Here is a 25,735-nt window from a genome sequence, read left to right on the forward strand (position 1 = left end):
CATACTCCATTTGCCAGATCTTTGCCCACTCACTTAACCTATCTATATCCCTTTGTAGCCTCCTTATATGCTCTTCACAACTTACTTTCCTATCTATCTTTGTGTCATCAGCAAATTTAGCAATCATACCTTCGGTTCCTTCATCCAAGTCATTTATATAAATTGTAAAAAATTGAGGCCCCAGCACTGATCCCTGCGGCACACCACTCATTACATCTTGCCAACCAGAAATGACCCATTTCTGCCTACTCTCGTTTCCTGTTAGCTAGACAATCTTCTATCCATGCCAGAATGTTACCCCTTACACCATGAGCTTTTATTTTCCGCAATAACCTTTGATGTGGCACCTTATTAAATGCCTTCTGGAAATCTAAGCACAATACATCCACCGGTTCCCCTTTATCCACAGCACATGTTACTTCTTCAAAAGAACTCCAATTGGTTAAACATGATTTCCTTTTCACAAAACCGTGTTATAGAATCATAGAAAGTTTAAGACACAGGAAGAGGCCACTTGGCCCATTGTGTCTGTGCCGGCCAAAAAATGATCCACCCATTCTAATTCCACCTTCCAGCATTTGAGGTGCATATCCAGACTCCTTTTGAATGAGTTGAGGGTTTCTGCCTCCACTACCCTTTCAGGCGGTGAGTTCCAGACCCCCGCTACCCTCTGGGTGAAAAAGTTTTTCCTCATCTCCCCTCTAATTTTTCTATCAATCATTTTTAATTTATGCCTCCTCTTCACTGACCTCTCTGCTAAGGTGAATAGACTCTTCATCTCCACTCTATCCAGGCCCCTCACATTTTTGTACCTTTCAATCAGATCTCCCCTCAGCCTTCTCTGTTCCAAGGAGAACAACCCCAGCCCATCCAATCTTTCCTCATAGCTGCATTTCTCCAGTCCTGGCAACATCCTCGTAAATCTCCTCAGTACCCACTTTAGTGCAATTACATCCTTTCTGTACTGAGGTGACCAGAATTGCACACAGTACTCAAGTTGTGGCCTAACCAATGAGTTATACAGTTCCAGCATAATCTGCCTGCTCTTACGTTCTGTACCTCGTCTAATAAAGGAAAGAATTCCATATGCCTTCTTAACCACCTTATCGACCTGTCGTGCTACCTTCAGGGATCTGTGGACATTCACTCCAAGGTCCCTCACTTCCTGTACACTTTTTAGTATTTTCCCATTAATCGTGTATTCCTTTGCCTTGTTTGACCTCTCCAAATGCATCACCTCATACTTCTCCAGGTTGAATTCCATTTGTCACTTTTCTGCCCATCTGACCAGACCATCAATATCTTCCTGCAGCCTACAGCAGGAATAGATAGGCTGCAGAGCTGGGCTGAGAGATGGCAAATGGAGTTTAATGCGGAAAAGTGCGAGGTGATTCACTTTGGAAGGAGTAACAGGAATGCAGAGTACTGGGCTAATGGGAAGATTCTTGGTAGTGTAGATGAACAGAGAGATCTTGGTGTCCAGGTGCATAAATCCCTGAAGGTTGCTACCCAGGTTAATAGGGCTGTTAAGAAGGCATATGGTGTGTTAGCTTTTATTAGTAGGGGGATCGAGTTTCGGAGCCACGAGGTCATGCTGCAGCTGTACAAAACTCTGGTGAGACCGCACCTGGAGTATTGCGTGCAGTTCTGGTCACCGCATTATAGGAAGGATGTGGAAGCTATGGAAAGGGTGCAGAGGAGATTTACTAGGATGTTGCCTGGTATGGAGGGAAGGTCTTACGAGGAAAGGCTGAGGGACTTGAGGTTGTTTTCGTTGGAGAGAAGGAGGAGGAGAGGTGACTTAATAGAGACATATAAGATAATCAGAGGGTTAGATAGGGTGGATAGTGAGAGTCTTTTTCCTCGGATGGTGATGGCAAACACGAGGGGACATAGCTTTAAGTTGAGGGGTGATAGATATAGGACAGATGTCAGAGGTAGTTTCTTTACTCAGAGAGTAGTAGGGGCATGGAACGCCCTGCCTGCAACAGTAGTAGACTCGCCAACTTTAAGGGCATTTAAGTGGTCATTGGATAGACATATGGATGAAAATGGAATAGTGTAGGTCAGATGGTTTCACAGGTCGGCGCAACATCGAGGGCCGAAGGGCCTGTACTGCGCTGTAATGTTCTAATGTAGCTATCCTCCCCCTATCTACCACACGGCCAATCTTTGTGTCATCTGCAAACTTCTTGATCATGCCCCCTACATTTCCATCAAAATTGTTAATATATACCACAAAAAGCAGGGGACCCGGTACTGAGCCCTGCAGAACGCCACTGGAAACAGCCCTCCAGTTGCTAAAACAGTCGTCAACAATTATCCATTGTTTCCTGCCACTGAGCCAATTTTGTATCCACCTTGCTGCATTTCCCTGGATCCCATGGGATTTTATTTTTTTAACCAGTCTGCCATATGGGGCCTTGTCAAAAGCCTTGCTAAAATCCATGTCGACCACATCAACTGCACTACCCTCATCTATCTTCCTTGTTACTTCTTCAAAAAATTCGATCAAGTTGGTCAAACAAGATCTTCCTTTAACAAATCCATGCTGACTATCCTTGATTAACCGGTGCCTTTCTAAGTGACAGTTTATCCTGTGTTTCAGAATAGATTCCAATAATTTGCCCACTACTGAGGTTCGACTGACTGGCCTGTAATTATTCAGTCTATCCTTCGCTCCCTTTTTAAACAGAGGTGCAACGTTAGCAGTTCTCCAATCCTCCAGCATCACACCTGCATCCAGTGAGGACTGGAAAATGTTGACTCTGTCTGATTACCTTGAATTTTTCTAAGTGCCCTGCTATAACATCTTTAATAATAGCTTCTTACATTTTCCCTATGACAGATGTTAAGCTAACTGGCCTGTAGTTTCCTGCTTTCTGTCTCCCTCCCTTTTTGAATAAAATACATTGGCTATTTTCCAATCTAATGGAACCTTCCCCAAATTTACAGAATTTTGGAAAATTAAAACCAAAGCATCAACTATCTCACTAGCCACTTATTTTAAGACCCTAGGATGAAGTCCATCAGTACCTAGGGACTTGTTAGCCCACAGCTCCAACAATTTGCTCAGTACCACTTCCCTGGTGATTGTAATTTTCTCGAGTTCCTCCCTCCCTTCCAGTTTCTGATTTACAGCTATTTCTGGGATGTTACTTGTATCCTCTATAGTGAACATATGCAAAATACCTGTTGAATTCATCTGCCATCTCCTTATTATCCATTATTAATTTCCCAGACTCACTTTCTATAGGACCAACGCTCACTTTGTTAACTCTTCTCATTTTTAGAAGATGATTGATGAAGGAAGGGCAGTGGATGTTATCTATATGGACTTCAGTAAAGCCTTTGACAAGGTCCCTCATGGCAGACTGGTACAAAAAATATCTATAGAAACTCTTACTGTTTCTATATTTCTAGCTAGCTTACTCTCGTACTCTAATTTTCCCTCCTTATTAATCTTTTAGTCATTCTTTGCTGTTTTTTATATTCTGTCCAATCTTCTGATCTGCCACCCATCTTTGCGCAATTATATGCTATTTCTTTAAGTTTGATATTATCTAACTTTTTTAGTTAACCACAGATGGTGGGTCGTCCCCTTGGAATTTTTCTTTCTCGTTGGAAATGTATCTATTCTGTGTATTCTGAAATATCCCCTTAAATGTCTGCTACTACATCTCTATTAACCTATCCCTTAACCTAATTTGCCAGTTCACTTCAGCTAGCTCCGCTTTCATGCCCTCATAATTTCCCTTATTTAGGTTTAAAATACTAGTCTTAGACCCACTCTTCTCTCCCTCAAACTGGATGCAAAATTCAATCATATTATGATCAAGAATTAGAATTAGAATATTACAGCGCAGTACAGGCTCTTCGGCCCTCGATGTTGCGCCGATCATCTGACCTACACTATTCCATTTTCATCCACATGTCTATCCAATGACCACTTAAATGCCCTTAAAGTTGGCGAGTCTACTACTGTTGCAGGCAGGGCGTTCCACGCCCCTACTACTCTCTGCGTAAAGAAACTACCTCTGACATCTGTCCTATATCTTTCACCCCTCAACTTAAAGCTATGTCCCCTCGTGTTTGCCATCATCATCCGAGGAAAAAGACTCTCACTATCCACCCTATCTAACCCTCTGATTATCTTGTATGTCTCTATTAAGTCACCTCTCCTCCTCCTTCTCTCTAACGAAAACAACCCCAAGTCCCTCAGCCTTTCCTCGTAAGACCTTCCTTCCATACCAGGCAACATCCTAGTAAATCTCCTCTGCACCCTTTCCAAAGCTTCCACATCCTTCCTATAATGCGGTGACCAGAACTGCACGCAATACTCAAGGTGCGGCCTCACCAGAGTTTTGTACAGCTGCATCATGACCTCGTGGCTCCGAAACTCGATCCCCCTACTAATAAAAGCTAACACACCATATGCCTTCTTAACAGCCCTATTAACCTGGGTAGCAACTTTCAGGGATTTATGTACCTGGACACCAAGATCTCTCTGCTCATCTACACTACCAAGAATCTTCCCATTAGCCCAGTACTCTGCATTGCTGTTACTCCTTCCAAAGTGAATCACCTCACACTTCTCTGCATTAAACTCCATTTGCCATCTCTCAGCCCAGCTCTGCAGCCTATGTCCCTGTGTACCCTACAACACCCTTCGACACTATCCACAACTCCACCGACCTTCGTGTCATCCGCAAATTTACTAACCCACCCTTCTACACCCTCATCCAGGTCATTTATAAAAATGACAAACAGCAGTGACCCCAAAACAGAACCTTGCGGTACACCACTAGTAACTAAACTCCAGGATGAACATTTGCCATCAACCACCACCCTGTGTCTTCTTTCAGCTAGCCAATTTCTGATCCAAAGCTCTAAATCACCTTCAACCCCATACTTCCGTATTTTCTGCAATAGCCTACCGTGGGGAACCTTATCAAACGCCTTACTGAAATCCATATACACCACATCCACGGCTTTACCCTCATCCACCTGTTTGGTCACCTTCTCGAAAAACTCAATAAGGTTTGTGAGGCACGACCTACCTTTCACAAAACCGTGCTGACTATCGCAAATGAACTTATTCTTTTCAAGATGATTATAAATCCTATCTCTTATCACCCTTTCCAACATTTTACCCACAACCGAAGTAAGGCTCACAGGTCTATAATTACCAGGGCTGTCTCTACTCCCCTTCTTGAACAAGGGGACAACATTTGCTATCCTCCAGTCCTCCGGCACTACTCCTGTCGACAATGACGACATAAAGATCAACAACAACGGCTCTGCAATCTCCTCCCTGGCTTCCCAGAGAATCCTAGGATAAATCCCATCTGGCCCAGGGGACTTATCTATTTTCACTCTTTCCAAAATTGCTAACACCTCCTCCTTGTGAATCTCAATCCCATCTAGCCTAGTAGGCTGTATCTCAGTAATCTCCTCGGCAACATTTTCTTTCTCTACTGTAAATACTGACGAAAAATATTCATTTAACGCTTCCCCTATCTCCTCTGATTCCGCACACAACTTCCCACTACTATCCTTGATTGGCCCTGTTCTAACTCTTATCATTCTTTTATTCCTGAATTACCTATAGAAAGCCTTAGGGTTTTCATTGATCCTATCCGCCAATGACTTCTCGTGTCCTCTCCTTGCTCTTCTTAGCCCTCCCTTTAGATCCTTCCTGGCTAGCTTGTAACTCTCAAGCGCCCTAACTGAGCCTTCACGTCTCATCCTAACATAAGCCGCCCTCTTCCTCTTGACAAGCGCTTCAACTTCTTGAGTAAACCACGGCTCCCTTGCTCGACAACTTCCTCCCTGCCTGACAGGTACATACTTATCAAGGACACGCATTAGCTGCTCCTTGAATAAGCTCCACATTTCGTTTGTGCCCATCCCCTGCAGTTTCCTTCCCCATCCTACACATCCTAAATCTTGCCTAATCGCGTCATAATTTCCTATCCCCCAGCTATAATTCTTGCCCTGCGGTATATACCTGTCCCTGCCCATCGCTAAGGTAAACCTAACCGAATTGTGATCACTATCGCCAAAGTGCTCACCTACATCTAAATCGAACACCTGGCCGGGTTCATTACCCAGTACCAAATCCAATGTGGCATCGCCCCTGGTTGGCCTGTCCACATACTGTGTCAGAAAACCCTCCTGCACACACTGGACAAAAACAGACCCATCTAAAGTACTCGAACTATAGTATTTCCAGTCAATATTTGGAAAGTTAAAGTCCCCCATAACCACTACCCTGTTACTCTCACTCCTGTCGAGAATCATCTTCGCTATCCTTTCCTCTACATCTCTGGAACTATTCGGAGGTCTATAGAAAACTCCCAACAGGGTGACCTCTCCTCTCCTGTTTCTAACCTCGGCCCATACTACCTCAGTAGACGAGTCCTCAAACGTCCTTTCTGCCGCTGTAATACTTTCCTTGATTAACAATGCCACACCCCCCCCCTCGTTTACCCTCTTCTCTGTTCTTACTGAAACATCTAAATCCCGGAACCTGCAACATCCATTCCTGCCCCTGCTCTACCCATGTCTCTGAAATGGCCACAACATCAGGATCCCAGGTACCAACCCATGCTGCAAGCTCACCCACTTTATTCCGGATGCTCCTAGCGTTGAAGTAGACACACTTTAAACCAAGTTCTTGCTTGCCAGTGCCCTCTTGCGTCCCTGTAACCTTATCCCCTACCTCACTACTCTCAACAGCCTGTACACTGGAACTACAATTTAGGTTCCCATTCCCCTGCTGATTTAGTTTAAACCCCCCCGAAGAGCACTAACAAATCTCCCCCCCAGGATATTGGTACCCCTCTGGTTCAGGTGAAGACCATCCTGTTTGTAGAGGTCCCACCTACCCCAGAAAGAGCCCCAATTATCCACTGCTGCATAGGGGCACCTTCACTGAGGTCATTAATTAATCCTATCTCATTGCACAATACCAGGTCTAGTATGGCCGACTCTCTGGCTGGCTCCAGAATGTGCTGTTCTAAGAAACTATTCCAAAAACATTCAACAGGATCAGTTGTTTGCCAGGCATCTGAAGGTTCTGGAGGAGGATATACAGGGCGAGGTTAAACAGGGACTATGCGCCAGGAGATTAGCACTTGGGGGAAGTGTGTGTAACTAAGGGAGGGAGGGGTTGCAGGGGCAGGGTCAAGGGATTGTGGCTTGGGTGGGGGGGGGGGGGCGGAGGAGTGATCGTGGACTGGGGTCAACAATGTGGATGGGATGGCAGGAGATTGGGGCTCGAGTGTAGATATAGGGAGACTGGGGCAAAAACAAGAAATGCTACCGGACTGAACATTGAGTTCAATAATTTCAGAACATGACAGCCCCCCACTTTACTTTCATTTTTAGTCATTTTTAGTTTTTCTTCCCTTTTTTTTGCATTCCTTTTTACATTTTTTACAATCTTTTTTTGCATTTATTTCATTTCATCTTAGTTTGTTCAGTTTGCTTACCCACTGTTTTTTTCAGGTTGTTTTTCTTCAGGTTTGCACTTGCTGATGTTCAATATTCAGTATATTCACACCTAATCTGTACTAATGCTTTGTCTTTCAACACACCATTAACATATTGTTTGCCTTTGCTCCGTGACCTTTTGGTCAGCTATGTGGCCTGGTCCAATCTGCACCTTCTCCTTTGTTATCTCTTGCCCAACCCCCACCTCACTTGTTTATAATCTGTGACTTTTCTAATATTTGTCAGTTCCGAAGAAGGGTCACTGACCCGAAACGTTAACTCTGCTTCTCTTTCCACAGATGCTGCCAGACCTGCTGAGTGAATCCAGCATTTCTTGTTTTTGTTTCAGATTTCCAGCATCCGCAGTATTTTGCTTTTATTTTAGGGAGACTGGGGAATGGGAATCAGGATATTGGAGTTTGAGCAGGGAAGAAAGAGACTGGGGATTGGGATGGGCGTGGGGTCTAGCATTTTCTGATGTGCCGGAGCTGTCACAACATGGGAACAGCACTGGAAAGGAGCAGCCAGTAATGGGGTGAGTGAAAGCTGGGGACTTTATTGTAGGTAAATAGTGAAAGGTTGTTTCTCTGGTGGTGAATGGGGAAAAAGGGGACAAAGACTGGGCATTCTCACTGGAAAGACCAAGGGAAAGGCAGAAGCAAGGTTTTTGAACTAAGGGCTATTAGGCCATGGGATGCTTCACCATTAGTCGCTATTGAAGCAAAGACTTGAACATCATTTAACAGGGAATGGGATAAGTATTTGAAAGGAAGGAATAGAAAAGGATCTGAGGGGAAACAGGATTACAGAAGAAAGAGGGAAAGCGGCAGAGACACTGAGGGGCTAAATGGCCTTCTGTGCCGTCTTTTCTATCATTCTATGAAAAGTCTCCTTTATTGATTTTGACTCCAGTGGTTAAGAAATGTTGGTGTTGAGCTGAAGTTAAGATGATGCACCAATGAGAAATGCCCCAAACACCGAGTCCCTGCCCTTTGTGAGAGCTCTCAGTTTGGTTCAGATTAGACTGCGCTGGATGGTTTTGACATATGAAGTCCAAATGCAGATTAGCTTTGACCTCATTCCCAGTTCAGAGTTGTCACATTCACACAGAATCTAAGTCCAAACCAGAGTTCGAGGAGATAGGCAGAGAGATGGAGCCTGTTAAAAGTGGCATCGCCTGGGAAGCCTGACTACACCTTGTGCAGTGCAGTGTGATTTGGCTGTAGCTACAGGACAAAAATCAGTGGGTTAAAGACCCACTAATGACAGGATATTGGGACATTACACCTATTACTACCAGTTACATCTAGACTATCTGAATTATTGTATTACTGTTGGTTATGAGGGGACAGAAGATCTGTGGCTGGCAGAGGCAGAAAGCAACTCAGTAATGCACTGTTATGTTTGCCTCCCACCAATTTCACACATCGGACACTGAATCGAGGGGCTGCCTGTTAGATACTGGCATTCAGTATATGGAGAGAACCCTGTAAGAAAACTTGATGAGGAGCTGTATGCAAGCAGACAGAGTGCAGCCATGCACAAGAAGCAGTGAAATTAAAAATCTTCAGACAAATGCATTTATTTATTGGAATAAAGCAGGCAGCTCATTTTTTCCCTATTACAGCAGGCCTGACCCTCTCTGGGAGCCTGCTGTAACCCTTAAATAACCCTTGGACCAGAAATACTGCTGCAATTAGAGGGAATTCTTGGAGGCAAACAGAAGACCCAGCCTGCCAGAGATGCGTGCCAACTCACTGGATTGGGGAGAGACAGAGTTGGCGGGGAATTAAGATATATGACATTTGTACGGTGTCTCATGAATCCGTATGCTCACTTAACTCTTTCCCCACTAATATCAAAGTCCACGGGCAACAATCCTGCGTGTTCAGATACAAAACAACTCATTCAATCTGTTCCACCTCGTGAATTGTCTTGTTGACAAAAATGGGTGCACATACTCAACAGTTACCCCTTGTCAAAATAGTTCTAATTGTGTATTTTCGACCAGTCCTTTCTTTGAGATGCTTAGTTTCAGAGTGAATTGCTGGGTTCACCCTTTTTTTTTTGCTCTATTTATTCCTTGTGCTGGCCACATGTTTTGTCTGCAAATTCTACTCTTGCCTAAAACAGAAAGAAATGAATGAAAAAAGCAATAACTTAATAATTATCTTTACTGCAATAAAACAAACCATTTTCCACTCACCACTGTGACCTCTCAAAGTTTTGCAGGTATAGTCAGCATTGCTACGCCCAGATGCCATATGCTGCTCAGTTTTGGAACGATGAAAATAATACTTTTTCCAGGATTTTACTCCACTGTCTGTATTGGAGAGATTGCAGAAGATCCAGCGCTCCAGACACAATCTTCTGTCAATCCAAATATGTACATGCATCAAAAATTTAGTACAGTTGAATCATCCAAAATCTACTGTAAAAAAGTTTTAATTATAAAAGTAAAGCTTTTTGAATGGTTTTATTACTAGTACTGCTGTGTGCTTCTCATTACAACTCCATAATGTTTGATAGTTTATTAAATGTTACTGTGTACACGTGCCTTCCACTACATATTGCGGAATACAGGGAGCTGCAGACAGCAATGGCATGTCTTACCCATAAGGTGTCAACTTGAGCTCAATGGTAGCACTCTTGCTTCTGAATCATCACCGAGCCGCCCACTATGAACATCCTGGGGGGGTGGTGGGGGTCACCACAGACCAAAAACTTAACTGAACCAGCTAAACACTGTGGCTACTACAGCAGGTCAGTGGCTGGGTATTTTGTGGTGAATCATTCACCAAAGTCTTTCCAATCCCTACAAGACACAAGTCTGGAGTGTATTGGAATACTCTTCACTTGCCTGGTTGGGTGCAACTGCAACAATACTGAATAAAAATGCCATTTACTTGATCAGCACTTTGTCCAATAGCCTAAACATCCAGCACTGACGAACTGTGGCCTCAGTGTGTACTATCTAAAGGATACACTGCAACAATTCACCAAGGCTTCTTCTGTAACACGTTCCAGACCCGCAATCTCTATCTCCCTGATGGACAAGGGCAATAGGTGCATGGGATCATCTTCCCCTCCAAATCATACACCATCCTGACTTGGACATATATCACCATTCCTTCATTGTTACTGGGTCAAAATCATAGAACTCGCTACCTCATCTCATTGTAGGAACAGTTCAAGAAAAAGGGCCACCATTGCCTTCGCAAGGGCAACTCGGGATGGACAATAATTGCCTGCTTTGCCAGACATATCCACGTTCCAAAAATGAATTTTAAAATGATGATACATTTTAAGCTGTTCAATGTACTGCACTGCTGTACCAGTCCTCTGATGTGTACTCTTATTACACTCACTAAATGATCGTCTGATTAAACAGGAATTCACTCTGTTCTACATTAGTAACAAACTGCAATATTTACACCTTACTGTAAAATACATCCATTCAGCATTTAAAATCTAAATTAGAGCAAAAGCGGTTTCCCGGACAGCTCATTGAGGCTATCCAGCCATGATCAGAGCCATACAGAGCAGAAATGTCCAAGATTTGATCCTCTATCTGTTCTAAGTTAGCTGCCCTCCTATTAAGTAAAGGAAAAATTAACCAGGGTTCCCGCTTCTGATCACTATCCAGCAACTACAACTGGAAGTGAATAAGGATAAGATCAATTATGATAACCTCCATGGTGTCCCCAGTTTCCAAGGCGTGCCTTGAAACCAAACCTCAGCAGGGAGACAATCCTACAAGATAGAAGCAGAGCAGAAAGAAATTGGTTTAAAAAGGAAAGAAAAATAATATCTAGTAGATAGTTTTAACATGCAACAACTTGCATTTATACAGAGCCTTTAACATACACAAATGTCCCGAAACCCTTCACAGTGGTGTTATCAAAATAAAGATATCAAGCCAAAGGAGCAGGTCAACGACGATCCTTGACAAATTCTGCAGGTGATAGTGTGAGGTGCAGACAGAAGCCATTACTGGATATGGTCAGGTTATGATTTTGATAGGTAAGAATGGAACCAAACGAGAGCAGTGTCACTGAGCTGCGCGACAGAGAAGAGTTGGAGGAGGGTGGTGGAGTCAACCATGTCAAAGACTGCAGAATGGTCAGGGAGGGATAATGTACCATCATGCATGCCCCCACAGTGGCGCAGTGGTTAGCACCGCAGCCTCACAGCTCCAGCAACCCGGGTTCAATTCTGGGTACTGCCTGTGTGGAGTTTGCAAGTTCTCCCTGTGTCTCCGTGGGTTTCCTCCGGGTGCTCCGGTTTCCTCCCACATGCCAAAGACTTGCAGGTTGATAGGTTAATTGGCCATTATAAATTGCCCCTAGTATAGGTAGGCGGTAGGGAAATATAGGGACAGGTGGGGATGTGGTAGGAATATGGGATTAGTGTAGGATTAGTATAAATGGGTGGTTGATGGTTGGCACAGACTCAGTGGGCCGAAGGGCCTGTTTCAGTGCTGTATCTCTAAACTAAACTAATAAGGCATATTAATTTTGTCATATGAACATTGATTTTAAACTGTTGCTGGGAAGAAGAGAAGGCCTGTTACAAGGGCAGCCAGACACTTAGCTGAAAAACATTTGCATACTAACAGACAGTGCTTGTGGAGGCAAAGGATCATTCCCTGACCCATTCAACCCACAATGGATTTTGATTACCAGACGTTGAAGGCGGGGGAGCTAGCATTCCAGAGACTGCTAAGGTACAATTCACAGACCTCGCAGGACAGACTGTTCCATATAAGGAGCTAGTCACATGACTAACCTGCTGGGCAACCTGGGAGTTTTCTTGACTTTGAACTCCCAACAAAGGAATTGGAACCGAGAACGCCGTGTGCTCATGGACTGAGAACATCTCTCCTGTCTGCCTATCTCCATCTCTTTCCCATGGAACTGAACCTTGTGAAGACACGTAAACTCAAAGAAAGAACAGTCTCCTGTGTGAGCAAGGTTTAAAAGGAACACTGGGCCCCAATGAAAAGCATGATTACTTACAAAAGGACTACAGTGAGTTCGAAGATCCGTAACAAGATATTGGCTCAAACTGTTCCACCTTGTCTTTTCTTCCCCTTTCTGTCTCTACTTCATGTGTGTATCACGTGTGCATGCTCGTTTGGGCTCAACATATATCTGTAGGCATGAATCGTACTAGAGTCTAAGTTTTAAGTTTTAATAAAATTTCATCTTTCTTCTTTAAACCTGAGAAAGCTTGTGTGAATTGGTTTCTTTGTCTTATAATTGGAAAACTGTGAACAAGGATTCACAAAAAGGGGAGCTCAAAACACAGTGTGTTTAAAATTAAACCCTGTTACAGTAAGACCAGGTGAACATAGTAACAGACCCTGGATACCTTTCACATCTGGTCATAACAGTGGGCAAATGTTTGTCTTCATTAAAGGTGTTTTAAAAAACATTTCTTTAAAAGATTTGATACAATGGCATTAATCATATCAAAAAAAGCCATTGTGTCATTTAGATATGGATCTTTGGGATGTAATTAGTGCATTCCTGTCCTGATTCTTCCAAAAGAACAGTTTACTAATATTTTTGCACAATGGTAATGCCCTCACTATAACTATTAATACAATAAACAGCAGTGATGTGCCAACTATGGATCAGTGGTTACAGTCTCACCTCTGAATCAGAAGGTTGTGGGTTTAAGCCCCACTCTAGTGACCTTTGCACAAAAATTGAGACTGACACTCCACTGCATTACTGAGGGAGTGTTGCACTGGCGGAGGTGCCATTTTTCAGATTAGGCCCCGTCTGCCCTCTCAGATAGACGTAAAGATCTAATGGCACTATCTCGAAGAAGAGCAGGAGGGTTCTCCCTGGTGTCCTGGCCTACATTTATCCCTCAAACAACAGCACTAAAAAAACAACATCACATTGCTATTAGTGGGACCATGTTTCCTATATTACAACAGTGACGACACTTCAAAAGTATATTAGCTGTAAATTACTTTAGGACATCCTGAGGTCATGAAAGGTGCTATAAAATGCAAGTTTTTTTTTTATTGGGCACAATAGACCATACGGATGGCATTAATGGACTAGTCTCACCTCCACAGCCAGGGCGTTTCTGCAGCCTCATTCCAAGCCTGTAATTACAAAATATGAATATTTATTTTCTGTTGGATTTGAATTTGATGGGAAAAAATCTACTGAACTGTGGAGCCATTGACAAAATTCATAGTTTGCAGTTTGATGGAAAGAGTGCTACAAGTTAATTTGGAACTGCCAGAACAAATGTAGCCGATGAACTTATTTTAAACCAGTGTAATAACAGCTCATTCCCGTGTAGGACCAGATTAAGGTGCCTGAAAATCCTTCAGTCACAAGGGTTCCCAACTTGAGGGGCCCAATGGTGAACCACACAACTCTGATTTATCTTTTCAATCTTGGAAAGTTGCTAAATAATTCTAATTGTTGCTGGTTGGGCTTACTCAGACTCTTGTCTCCCGATTTCCAAACTTGGAGAAAGACCTCGCCATTTTCAGCAGCAACAACTAGTAAAACTATAGTGCCTTTAACACGGAGAATAGTTGCACGGCACACTACAGAGGTGTATGTCAAGAAAAGGCACTGAACTAAAGGAGGAGATATCAGGAGGAACAACTGAAACCCTGTCAAAGTTAAGTTTTAAGGAGGGTCTTGAAGGAAGAAGGGGAGGAGAGGTAGAAGGAATTGGAGAATTCCAGAACATGAGGCAAAAGTGTCTGAAAGCACTGCAGCCAAGAATGGGGCAAAGTGGGATGGAGATGGACAACAGTCTGAAGTCAGAAGAATGGAGAGCTTGGAATGGAAATTAGAAATATGGTGGGGTGAGGCCATAGATAGACCTAAGCACAAGGATAAGAATTTTAAATTTTGGTTCTTTGGAGACAGGAAGCCTGTGTAGATCAGCCAGGACAGGGATGATAGGTGAGCAAGACTCGGTATGGAGTGGATGCAGGTAGAGGATTTTGGTTGAGCCAGGAAAGCAGTGCAATAGTCAAGTCAGGTGGTGAAAAGGAATAGATGAGGGTTTCAGCAGCAGTTAGGCAGGGGTAGGGGCAGAGATAGATGATGTTGTCGAGGTGGAAGTAGATAATCTTTATGACAGTGGGTACAGAGTGGCTTGGTTCAAGTTGGATACTGAAGTTAGGAACAACCTGGTTCAGCCAGACGGTAGTCAGGGAAGGGGATGGAATCCATGGTGGGATACACAGTTTGTAGCAGTGGCTGAAGACAATGGTTTTGGTCTTCCCAATATTTAGGTAGGGAAAATGATGGCTTATCCAACACTGGATGCCAGACAAGCAGACTGAGAGCACAAAGCAATGAAGGGCTCAAGAGAGATGGTGGTGGTGGAGAGGTAGAGGTAGCTGACATTAGCGTACATGCTTACCCCCCCCCCCCCCCCCCCAAAGGGCAGCATGTAGATGAGGAAAAGCAGAGAGCCAAGGATGGATCCTTGGGGGAACTCTCTGGGTCAAAGTTTAGGAGCAGGAAAAGGAACCATTGTCAGAAACGCCTGGGCTACATCAGATAAGATTGGAACCAAGCTGTACAGTGGAGGAGAGGCACTGTCAGAGGGAATGTGATCGACTGTGTCAAAGGCTGCAGAAAGCTCAAGCAAGACAAGGAGGGTTATGCACCAGCGTCACAGAGTAGCTTGTGAATTTGGTTAGCAAGGGAGAGCAAGAGCACTATTGGAATAGAGAAAGCATGCTGAGAGTGCAGGCCCTGCAACAATTTTGTACAAGGCTACAATTCCCCAATCTTTTGTTGGTGCTTCTGCCCCTTTCATGTGTCAGCCTCATTAAGATTCTAGATTTAAATGAGTTCCAGTCACAATTTCTGCATATTTATGCTAGGATGTCTCTTTAAATTGGGCATAGTGTAATCTCTATCAACCCAGGAGCTCTTAAGTTGTCTTTAGAAGCACTTTTTAATTGTAATATTTACAGTCCCTTTTCTGTGCAATAGCCTCCCATCCATAACTTGATAGGATTGGTGTAAGAGATAACTGAAACTTGACTGGATATATTTCTTGACAAGGACCATTTACCCGGAACCCCTGCCTTAGCTAAATTATGTCGTACATCAGGGTGGAAAAAACAGAATAAATCAGGAGGGAACTGCTCCTGGGCTTAATGGTGGGTTTTGGGGTTTGGGATAGGGTAATATCGACTCTGAGACCAAATGCCATTGAGTCTACCCTGTGCTGGTGGGCGAGGATCCTGCAGAGTGTTGCCTGTGTGGTTACAGCAGGCTCGGCACTGCTCGCTCCCGAGCCCCGCAGACTCCCCGTTCTCTCTCCGAACTCAGTGTTGGGACAATTCCCCTCGCCCGCTTCTTTACCTCGTTCACTTGCGAAGCCCGCCTCAAATCATCAGCATCCAGGTGAGTGAAGATGTGGATCAAACAGTCCCGAGTGAGGACAGGAGCCGAACTGCTCTCCATCTCAGCGAGAACTCCGCTTGTAGATTCTCAATGAGTCACTCCGTGACCCAGGACCAGATACACACAGAAAAAAACTTCCGGGCTCTCTATGGTATCCCAAAAGGCACAAATATAAAATAAACCTTCAAGACTATGAGCCCAGACATAAAAAGTCAGAGAGTGGTCAAATTCTAGAAACCAAACCTACAAATATTCTACAGCCAGCTCGATCAAGTATGAGTCAGCCGGGTACTCTGCACTATGATTCGGTGGGTTTATAATCCCACTCCAGTGCAGTACTGAGGGAGTGCTGTCCTTCAGTATGATGTTGAACCGAGATATTTCTCAGCTCAGAGTGACTTCTCTTCTCATTTAGCAGTACTTGTAATTGATCGGAATATAAAGGATGGTTCACTGTCTTTTTATAAAAGAAAAGCAAAAGAATTAGAACTCACAGCAACTGTTTTAACGGATCTGCATGACCTTGACCTCAAATGAGTTCTGGAAATCTAGAAACTGCTTCTGCTCTTTAAATGTTATTTCACATAGCAATACAATTATTTGTCATATCCATAAAATAGGGTTATTTATCCCGTCTAGTGGTCTTTGTCGAATAATTAAATCCCCTGAAGACCACTAGATATAAATATTGGCTGGACTCCTAAAATGACAGCGTTTTACTCATGTCAAACCATCACACTTCAACACAATATGTTTGTTTGACTCAGGTGGCAAAGAAAAAGTGATGGTGATCTCTGGTGTTGAGTCATTTAATATGACCAGGTATAAACACAGGGTAGGGTAGCAGGGTAGCTCCAAAAAAGTACCATTGCCCCAATCTTAAAATCTGAAATCCTTTCAGCAGTTACCACTGCTACCGAACAGATGAAGCATTAAAGGACATTCAGCGATTAAGGAAATCAACAGAAATGCAGTGCAATCCTTCTGCTGTTGGCACATTGACGTTCCTTTCATTTTATTTCTTCCAATTTTTCAGATTGTGAGAAACGTAGCCCACTTGATAATAATTTACACCAAGTCAAACTCTGAAGAAGTAAGTTTATTTAACGTTCTTGCAAGATCGGGTGTCCTACAAGCAGGCACACCATCAACATATTCAGTTCATGTTTATACAATACAAATCCATTTGTCCACGCCTTTATTTTACATTATTGGTTATAACGTATTATGACACTAACCTATCCTATGGTTGCTACAGTCTCCTCCTCTGTTTACTTCTCCCCCTACTCTAACTTTCTAGCCCCTGACTCTTGTTTTTGTTTTACCTTATTTGGCTCTCCATTGTGTGTGTTAACTGGCAGCTGTCAGCCTTTATCTTAGTGGGGCAGTTACTCATTCACTACATCCTTTGTTCTAACTCTTGCTGTTTTTCTTTTCTCTGCATAAGCACAATTTTTAACTGCCGTACTGTCTCAAGGTCTTTACTCACATCCCCTTATCAGTTCCCTTTTTCAGTGATTTCATTACGTTGTGTAGAAATGACTTCTTGGTAATTTTCCACAAGCTGTAGAAACAACATTTCAGTATTTCTTATTCTCACACAGATTAATATCACCAACTTATTATCAAGAAGCTTCAGTATTCCATGTGCCTTCTCAATACAGGCATGCAGCATTTTTTTCAGATTTATGGCTCAAATTAAATGAAGGATATCCCCAGTACAGTAGAACTCCTTGCAACAAACAAGATACTGAGGAATAATATTAAAATTTTTTTATAGCTGTTTCGTTTCAAGACTCTGAACTTGCAGAATCATTTCCTTGCTGGGTAGAAAGTAATCCTGTCCTTTTAGAGCAGCACTTCTCAAACTGGGTTCCACAGACCCCTTTCCAGGGAGTCCACAAAATAATGTGAACAGGATCTGTTGCTGCATTGGCGCAGGCCAAGCGCGGGCTCTTGGCCGTCCCAGTTACTGGTGGTGCCCCGCTGGCAGAAATACCACACACCAGGCAGCGTGTCAGTGATATTGCAGTGCAAACAGGCTGGTAAAGAGCAGAGGGGGATGACGAAAGCCTGAAACACTCCACAGCTGTTCAGTGAGTAGGCGGCTGGTGGAGGGTTACACCTGAAATGGTGTCAGTGTTCCCAACAAGAGCCAGCAAGCATAATCCCATCCCAGGAAGAGCAGGGAGAGGAAGTATTCAACAGGCATGTTGTTGCTGAACCTGTAGCATTACCTTTCAGCTGAAGGGAGGATAAAAGTTTTCACATCAACAATCACATCAATGATCTCTATATCGGACAGCCCTGGAGAAATTTCATGGAAGTCCCTTTAACAGGATACTGATGAACTTTACATTCAGAAATGTATATGTGCAAGAAGTTTATGGTATTATAATTTAGATGGGCGGGGGGGGGGGGGGGGGGGGTGGTGGGTGTCGGTTAGTGGTTCATGAATACTAAGCCATTTGAAAAGGAGTCCTTTAATCAAAAAGGTTTGAGAACCACTGTTTTAGAGCATAAGAACATAAGAAATAGGAGGAGGCCATTCAGCTCTTCAAGCCTGCTCTGCCATTCAATTAGATCTCCTACCTCAACTCCATCTTCCTGCACTGTCCCCATATCCCTCCATTTCCTTAAGTAGCCAAAAATCTATCAATCTCTGTCTGGAACACCCACAGCTCTCTGCGGTAGAGAAGTCCAAAGGTTCACAACCCTTTGAGTGAAAAAAATTCACCTCATCTCAGTCCTAAATGGTTGACTCCTTATTTTGAGATGGTGGCCCCCTAGACTTCTCAGCCAGGGGGAAACATCCTCTCCACATTTACCCTGTCAAATCCCTTAAGGATTTCATATTTCAATTGTATCACCTCCTATTCTGCTAAATTCTAGGGCATATGGGCCTAGTCTACTCAATTCTCTTCATACGACAATCCCTCATCTCAGGAATCAGTCTACTGAACCTTTGTTGCACTCCCTCCAAGGCAAGTATATTGTTCCTTCAGTAAGGAGACCAAAATTGTACACAGTACTTCAGGTGTAGTCTCACCAAGGCCCTGTATAATTTCAGAAAGATTTCTTTATACTCCAATCCCTTTGTAATAAAGGCCAAAATACCATTTGCTTTTCTAATTTCTTGCTGTACCTGCATGTTAACTTTCTCTGATTTGTGTACAAGAACAACCAGGCTGCTCTGAATACCAACATTTCCCAGTCTCACGATTTAAAAAAATTCTGCTTTTCTATTTTTCCTACCAAAATGGATAACTTCACACTTCCACACATAATATTCCATCTGCCATGTTCTTGCCTACTCACTCAACGTGTTTATATTCCTTTGCAACCTCTTTGCATCCTCCTCACAGCTTACTTTACTATATAACTTTGTATCATTAGCAAACTTGGATATATTACATTTGGACCCATCATCTAAGTAATTAATATGGATTGTAAATAGCTGAGGCCCAAGCACTGACCCCTATGGTATTCTGCTAGTTAAGGCTGCTATTTCCAGTTTATTCCTACTCTCTTTTTTCTGTCCATTAATTAATCTTCCAACCCATGCTAATACATTACCCTCAATCCTATGAGGCCTAATATTGTGTTACAACTTCTTGTGTGGCACCTGATTGAATGTCAGCACAGGCTGACATCTGACATGAGTGTGGAAACCCTATGTCAGTTGACTTTCAAAGCTTCTTTAATGGCGTATTATCTCCCTGAATCAATATCGAGAAAAATTAAGCTATCTGGTTGCTCTGATCACAGTAATATTTAAGAGTTAAGGAACTGAAATCGGTCTTTATGGGGAAAGTGCCACAAAATGAGACAGCAAGTAAGAGCACAAGGCAGGAGAGAGAGGTATTTGCTTTGTTCTGGTAATATTCAAACAATTGGTACCAATTCAAACAATCCAAGCCACACACCATCCTGACTTGGAACTAAATCGCTGTTCCTTCACTGTCACTGGGCCAAAATCCTGGAACTCCCTTCCTAATAGCACTGTAGGTCTACCTACACCCCAATGACTGCAGTGGTTCAAGAAGGCAGCTCACCACCACCTTCTCAAGGGCAATTAGGGATGGGCCATAAATGCTGGTCTAGCCAGTGACACCCTCATCCCATGAACGAATATATTTAAAAAATTAAAGCGAACAAACCACAAGTGCTCCTGAGAGACAGTGGAATGAATAAAGTCTGCCAGTTCCTGCAGAAAACAGGATTATAATACTGCTCATCAATCAGGAGATACCAAGTAATTAGCCAGCAAATAATACAAGAAGGCAAGCAGCTGATGACAGGAGAGAAACTGTTTTTCAATGCATGAGGGAGGATTGTGTAATGTTGATGCAGAGTCTGAATATGTCAGCTTTATGAAGAAGAGCTTTGGATTTTCCATAGGACCTGCAAGAAATTTAGTGCAAATGTAAATATCTCACACCATTTAACTCCAAATATACCACACAATCAGTTATCAGTCAACTCCAAGTATACCACACAATCAGTTATCAGTCAACTCCAAGTATACCACACAATCAGATATCAGTGGACTCCAAGTATACCACACAATCAGATATCAGTGGACTCCAAGTATACCACACAATCAGATATCAGTGGACTCCAAGTATACCACACAATTGGAGATCAGTCGACTCCAAGTATACCACACAATCGGATATCAGTCGACTCCAAGTATACCACACAATCAGATATCAGTGGACTCCAAGTATACCACACAATCAGATATCAGTGGACTCCAAGTATACCACACAATCAGATATCAGTGGACTCCAAGTATACCACACAATCGGAGATCAGTCGACTCCAAGTATACCACACAATCGGATATCAGTCGACTCCAAGTATACCACACAAACGGATATCAGTCGACTCCAAGTATACCACACAAACGGATATCAGTCGACTCCAAGTATACCACACAAACAGATATCAGTCGACTCCAAGTATACCACACAAACAGATATCAGTCGACTCCTTGTATACCACACAATCAGTCAATTCCAAGCCACTCATTTTCCAGAAATTTGCTACATTTCATAGAAACATATTCAAAAATCTTTTAGGTTTGGAACAAGTCCATTTGCAGGAGTCATCTGACTGGGGTATTTACTCTGTGAATTGTGGAATTCTTAAGTTTATGCACTCTCAGATAACCCTATCCTCCTTTCTTCTGCTGCACTAAGGCTGCAGTTATATTGCAGCCAGCAATCTCAGAACTGTATTTGTGGAGTGTGAAGTACTATTAGTTACTGAAGCCAGCGATAAGAGTTCTATGTATGTGTGCTTGGATCGTGCTGCCCAGATACTTCATTTTTAATGTTAGGAGAGAATAAAACTGAACTTATTTTTGAGTAGCAGCAATCCTCAGAGCAGCTCTGATTCTGTATCAATAATCCATTAGATTGTTCTGCCTATGCATGTTTGTATTTTTGCTAAAATTAATGAGTACAGTAGAGAAGACCAGTGAACATGGAAGATGCATATTATCAAAATTAATATCTAAATATTACACAATTGCAGAAAAATCATTTGAATTTTTTTTAAAATGGGAGGTGTGTCTTTTTATCTTTTCTAAATTAAGTTTGGACTCATTCATAGAGAAAATCTTAAATGGTCTAACCCGGTTGAAAGCATGGTCATTAAAAATATGGAGATTTATTCCATTCACCAAGCTGCTGTAAAAAAATTGTCATGCTGAGTAGGCTGAAGTGTGAGCCCATAAAAGCAAAATGTGGTTACTTTATATCAAGTTCAATTACATGCCTTACTAGCACTACTTCTCAGTTATACAATTTATACCTATGGCGTTCAGAAGAGGGCAGCAATGTCTCATATTCTGACAAACAAATGGAGATAATGTTTTGCTATGTCTGTGTTGCTGATATCTAACAATACTGCATTTTGGATCAAGAAGTAAAATGATACAGTAATGTAGTGGTTAAGTTACTGGACTTGTAATCCAGAAACCTGGACTAATAATCAAGAGTCGATGAATTAAAATCCCACCACGACAATTTAAAAATTTAAATTCAATTTTAAAAATCTGGAAATAAAACTAATCAGTAAGAAGTGACCATGAAGCTGTCAGATTGCTGTAAAAAGCCAACAACTAATGTCTTTCAGAGAAGGAAGTCTGTTGTTCTTACCCTATATTTGACTCCATTCCCACACTGAAGGGGCCTAGCAATCCACTGCAATGGTTTAAGAAGAAGGCCCACCACCCCCTGTTCAGGGATGAGCAATAAATGCTGGCCTTGCCAGTGACACCAACATCAAAAAAATGCTTCGAATATCATCTCTTGATTTGGATTGAGTTTAATATAACTTGAATTTGGCTTAAAGGCACTTCATAAGCTTTAGTGTAATCATTTTAGAGTACGTCTGCACCTGTTAATAGTTAAAAATTGACCTTCCAGGAGACAGAGCTTTAAGTGTTTGTGTTAGACTGGTAGATCTAGCAGAACACCAGCCTTAGTAAAAATCATGAGGAGCTAGTTGACAGACAAGAGAAGGGATCCTCCAATTGCTTCAGTGTTGCTCAAGAGAAGTCATCTGAAGTTCCATCTCCTGGGTGTTGATCTGCGAATGTTGGTGGAAAGCATAGGGTAAAGCTCTGTCTTCACCCCATATGCAGTAATCTGATAGAGTGGATTGGTCACTCATTATAGATCCCCCCGCCCATCCCCAATTATTATTCAATTGATTTCTGTAGGCAGTCGCAGGAAGCACTAGGGAACATTCCTATATCAAATATCCCCATTTGGTTCAGCTCAGATCAAGAGAAAATAAAATTATGTGATGCACAATTTTGTTAATTCCTAAATAAGTGACAGGCTCTGAAAATTATTGGACATAAATTAAATTTATACTTTTAGAAGCTTGTCAATAACAGAACCAAAAGGAATTAACTGTGCACATAGAGTGAGGTAAAGATGGTGGCACACCTTTTAAAACAGTCTTGGAACTGATTAGGTCTATTTGATTTCTGACAGTGATTCTTCTTGTCTTGTAGCACTTTTGCAATGTTTCTAACAACTTACAAGTATTTAGTGTGATCTTCAAAATGTGACCTGCAGAATTGTTGATGTTTTATAGACCTGTGGAGGTGATACATGTGATCTTCTTCAGGTGTGCTATTGACGCTCCCTCTCATCACTTCAGCACAGGATTCGCCTCCACAATGATGGCCAGACAGCAGTGGCCATGCATGCTTTTTAATTTTTCACAATGCTGTATTGTGTGCCACCATTTTGAGGTGCACTCACGGTCTTCTGCCTGCCTTAGCAGCGCCCATCTCTCCCGGCCACCTCCAGGAAGATCGTGCCAACGTGCTGCCACCTGTTCCAGACCTGGATTTGAGGCCGACTTTGAGATCATGACCCAACCGGGAACATTCAGCCCTACATGTATCAGTAAAGGAACATTGCAGCTGAACCCGATCCTGTCCTCATCCAGTGTCCACATAGCAGTCACTGGGTAGTAATGAAGGGGGCAATTCTAATTCCTCCACCTGGTGTGAACCAGGTGGTGTCAACCAGGCAGGAGAGCAGTTAAAATGCAGCGGGGGGACTTACCCACTCCTTCCCCACCCGATAGTCTCAAAATGGGGTCAGTACTCTTACTGCCCATTAACATCAGCAATGTAGCCGGTGCCATTTTAATGGCAGCCTACCACTGAGTGTCCAAAGCTCCCACTTCATTTCAGGTGATAGAACTCTTTTAATATGGACATCAGGATCGTTTGATGGAAATGGGACCCCGATTGTTATTTTAGGTAGAAACTGTTCAGTCTGTGTAGCGCAAGCTTTGGCCAATTCCACAGGTGAAGGAAGCAGTTGAGCAAAGGTAAATCGTGAATTAATTTTGTGCATCTCTAAGGAGAAGGGCCCCACAGAAATAATTTGGGCTGGTGTTGCCTCAGGATCCCCACTTCCACGATCCCCCCACCACCCTCCCAACACCTTCCTTTCCCAAGTAAATGAGACCAAGACTCAATATTACATGGGCCTCATTGCCACAGGAACAGATAGCCACTCAGCGTGTTTCACCAGTTAGTCACCCAAAAGTCAAAATAGAGTTTTAACAATGACATAAATAGCAGGAGTAGAGTTCAGTGTGAACAGAAGTCCAGGATAGAATCATTGCCTTAATCACACTGCCAGTCATTTATTATTCTTTAAATATACCAACACACTTCTCATTGCCTTGTTCACTGTAAACTGAATGATATGCTGTTTTAGACTGACAAGCTTATATTCACCCAGATTTTCTGTCTAAATAACAGGCTAATTCCTGTCTTCGTTCCATTGCTCTGCCCTATGCTTCAGAAAGAAGACATCTTGCTGTCTGCCTCACCATTGACCTGCATTGAAATGCATGAAATTATTTTAACATTTGTATGGTGAATAGATCTAAATTTGCCACAGAAAGTTATGTCTTGTCATTTCAAGTAGCCTTTTAATAATGTGGTAATTGTTAATTACAGTCAATCAACCTCTCTGATACTGAAAATGAACTATTACAAGTGCGAGGTCTCATTCCTTCAGGTATTAGTTTTTGTAGATTTTAAAAATGTCAAATTTAAAATTATATTTTCTTTTACTTTTCCTTTCTGCTTTTTCTTCCTTAATCCAATTTTTCTTCCCCTCTCTATTTCTCTTTCTCTGCCTGATTTGACAGTGAATTCACACACTCTAATTTACTGTTCCTTTATGATCCTTTTTGTTTACATTAAAATCCTTCAATCTGATGGGTTAAGCAGAAACACAGTTGGTTGCCCTATTCACTCATGTCCCAGATGCCCCGCTTCCCTCCCTGCACTTTCAGCGACTTAGTGTCAAAAATCCTTTGACCTGAAGAGTGCAGGGGCAATTTAACTAATGGCAGATATCATTTGGCGCATTTTGTAATGCTTAAAATATTATTTTGCTGCTTAGGTGGATCTGTGTTTAAGTCTGCCTGTCCTTTTAAGGTCAAAATGTCAAATTGCTTGAAATAAACACAGCCTATGGTCATTGAAAGTTTAATTGTTGTTTGGTCAGGGAACTTTCCAGATTGGAATGTGCTTGTCAGTGTTATGTTGCAGATGAGCAACACCCAACATGTTGAGATTGTTTTGTATCTGTAATGCGATGTGATGTTTTATATCTACATATATAGAACCAAACTATATTTCCAGTAACACTATGCATTGAGTATGCTGAAAGCAATTGAGGCGGCTGAAAGAAGGTGAAACTGGTAGTCCTTTACGAGCTGAAGTTGATTGGAGCTATAGTTCAAACTAAAGCCTGGCTTGGGTATAAAATTAAAACCCGACCCAGGCCCAACCCGACAACAGCCAATCCGAACCTGACCCAGGCCTGAGTCCTTTAATTTTTTAAATGCCCGATCCGAACCCGACACATATAGTCGGGTTTGGTTGGGTAGCCAGTCTTTACTGCAGAGTGTGGAGTCCAGACTGCACGTTTCCCGCCTTAGCGTCCTGAATGTTCATTTGAAGATTACTTCCCGGAGCAAGGCAACGCTGTCCACGTCCAGCCCGACCTGACCCGAGCCTGAATGCTGGACCTGGAAGAGAGACCTGACCCGACCCAAACTCGTCACTTGGCTGGGAGTGTCATACAGGCCTCCAACAGTCAGGGAGAGATAGAGGAGCAGATACGTAGGCAAATCTCAGAGAGGTGCAAAAATAATAGGGTAATAATAGTAGGCGATTTCAACTTCCCCTATATTAGAGGGGATAGTATTGGTGCAAAAAGCTTAAAGGGGGCGGAATTCTTCAAGTGTATTCAGGAGAGCTTTTTGAG

General features: G+C 42.7%; 1 protein-coding gene across 5 annotated transcripts in view; it reads right to left on the reverse strand.

The window, feature by feature from the left end:
* Positions 1–25,735, reverse strand: part of fbxw12 (F-box and WD repeat domain containing 12) — a 43,619-nt gene that overhangs the window by 14,436 nt on the left and 3,448 nt on the right. Inside the window, exons 1-4 of one of the 5 annotated variants that reach the window (XM_068051787.1) lie at positions 15,867–15,917; positions 13,584–13,621; positions 12,516–12,650; positions 9,704–9,864 (exon numbers count right to left, since the gene is read on the reverse strand). In XM_068051787.1, the coding sequence (XP_067907888.1) occupies positions 9,704–9,761 (58 nt within the window). In that variant the 5' untranslated portion in view covers positions 9,762–9,864; positions 12,516–12,650; positions 13,584–13,621; positions 15,867–15,917. Of the gene's footprint in view, positions 1–9,703; positions 9,868–12,515; positions 12,651–13,583; positions 13,622–15,866; positions 16,105–25,735 lie in introns of those variants that run through there. The other 4 variants (XM_068051785.1, XM_068051786.1, XM_068051784.1 and 1 more) reach the window with 4 other exon arrangements.

The sequence above is a fragment of the Heterodontus francisci genome, chromosome 19 (assembly GCF_036365525.1).
Source record: "Heterodontus francisci isolate sHetFra1 chromosome 19, sHetFra1.hap1, whole genome shotgun sequence".
Taxonomy (NCBI): Eukaryota; Metazoa; Chordata; class Chondrichthyes; order Heterodontiformes; family Heterodontidae; genus Heterodontus; species Heterodontus francisci.